At 42.4% G+C, this 1,601-nt stretch overlaps 1 protein-coding gene across 1 annotated transcript; it reads left to right on the top strand.

The window, feature by feature from the left end:
- The first annotated feature begins 223 nt into the window (after window positions 1-223).
- Window positions 224-1,327, top strand: LOC121417723. The gene has a single exon (XM_041611457.1). It carries the CDS (start codon window positions 224-226, stop codon window positions 1,325-1,327), a length of 1,104 nt encoding a protein of 367 aa, XP_041467391.1.
- Window positions 1,328-1,601: the final 274 nt, after the last annotated feature.

Raw genomic sequence — 1,601 nt, forward strand, 5'->3', positions numbered from 1 at the left:
TTGCTTCTCCCAAGCATGTTCTGCCACCGCGGATGTGTCGGTTCGCTGTAACCGAACACAAGAAAGGTCAAGTGGTTGGAAAATCGAGCAATCTTTTTACTACATCGTTCGTAGATACGAACGATGTAGTAAAAAGATTGCTCGATTTTCCAACCGCTTGACCTTTCTTGTGCGTTGCATTAAAGCGTCAGTGGTTCCCAAAGACCTGCGGGTCAAACCTCCTATGAACACCAAAGGAGCAAGAAAGATAGCAGAAACGGCCGCCCTCCGTTTTCTGAAAGAACGCATCTTTCTTACTAGATGCACGATTAATTCGGCAAAGACGGAATACGAAACTTTGAAAGCCGATATCAAAGAGACTATGCAAGCCCAACATAGTACAGACATTCTGAATGTTAATGAAAATATCTACGCAGATGTTTTCGCTAAATACAAGAAAAGGCAACAGGCTAAATTTGAAAAATTGATACAACCAAAATCGAAGAAGGTCACCGCCTCATTAGCGAATGAGGATAAATGGGTTGTTAACCTATCCTCGAGACAGATCACCTCCACCGAGGAGCAATTGCTTAAGAAAGGCCTCGCCTTTGCCGTGTCATCCCAAATATTGCCCATTACCGAGATAGTAGCTAAGGTCGAAACCGCGGTCAAGTTTATTGACCCAGTTTCGGCCGATGCCGCACGTAAAGATGTAGATTCTATTCTACAGAGAGCACGTCTTCCAAAACCGAATACCACAAGAGGGATGCGTGATGCTCTTAAGACACTCAAGAATGATGATAGCATCACAATCCTTCCTGCGGATAAGGGTAGTGCCACAATCATTCTAGATAGTACCTCCTACGAAGACAAAATGACCGAGCTTCTGAGCTCTGGTCCGTATAAAATGCTAAAGAAAGACCCCACAGATCGAATGTGTCGCAAACTGACCAGTACGTTACTGGCACTAAAGAAAGACAAAGTTCTAGATGAGGCTACATACAAAAAGATAAAGCCCACACAGAAACAGCCACCTAGAATATACGGGTTGCCCAAAATACACAAACCCGGGATACCTCTCAGACCAATAGTTTCAGGCATAGGTTCTTTTGCCTATAACCTATCAAAGTACCTGGCGGACATCCTGTCCCCTCTCACTAACTGCTCAGAACACACGGTTACCAACTCCAGTGAATTCGCTGAATTCACATCGGAGCAGACAATTAACAAACAAGAATCCATGATCTCTTTTGATGTAGTCTCCCTCTTCAATAACGTACCGATAGAGGGCGCATGCAGTACGGCCCTGCAACGCATGCAATCCGACCCCACATTGGTAAATAAATGATTTATTCCAATCTAAGGAAATTAGAGAGTGAACTTTGTAATTTAGCCTACAAGCAGCTGTGATCACTAGAGAAATCACTACTTCAACTTCTGATATCACAACAGTAAGGAAATGCATTAATATTACTACTCCTAATTGTACTTCTATTACTACTACTATAATTGCTTCCTCTTCTTTTTCTTCTACGACTACTACTACTACTACTACTGCTGTGACATAAATACTACTGCTTCTCCTATACGTTTACTTTGTGCGTATTAGATGATAATGTTTA

The sequence above is a fragment of the Lytechinus variegatus genome, chromosome 6 (assembly GCF_018143015.1).
Source record: "Lytechinus variegatus isolate NC3 chromosome 6, Lvar_3.0, whole genome shotgun sequence".
In the NCBI taxonomy this organism is placed as follows: Eukaryota; Metazoa; Echinodermata; class Echinoidea; order Temnopleuroida; family Toxopneustidae; genus Lytechinus; species Lytechinus variegatus.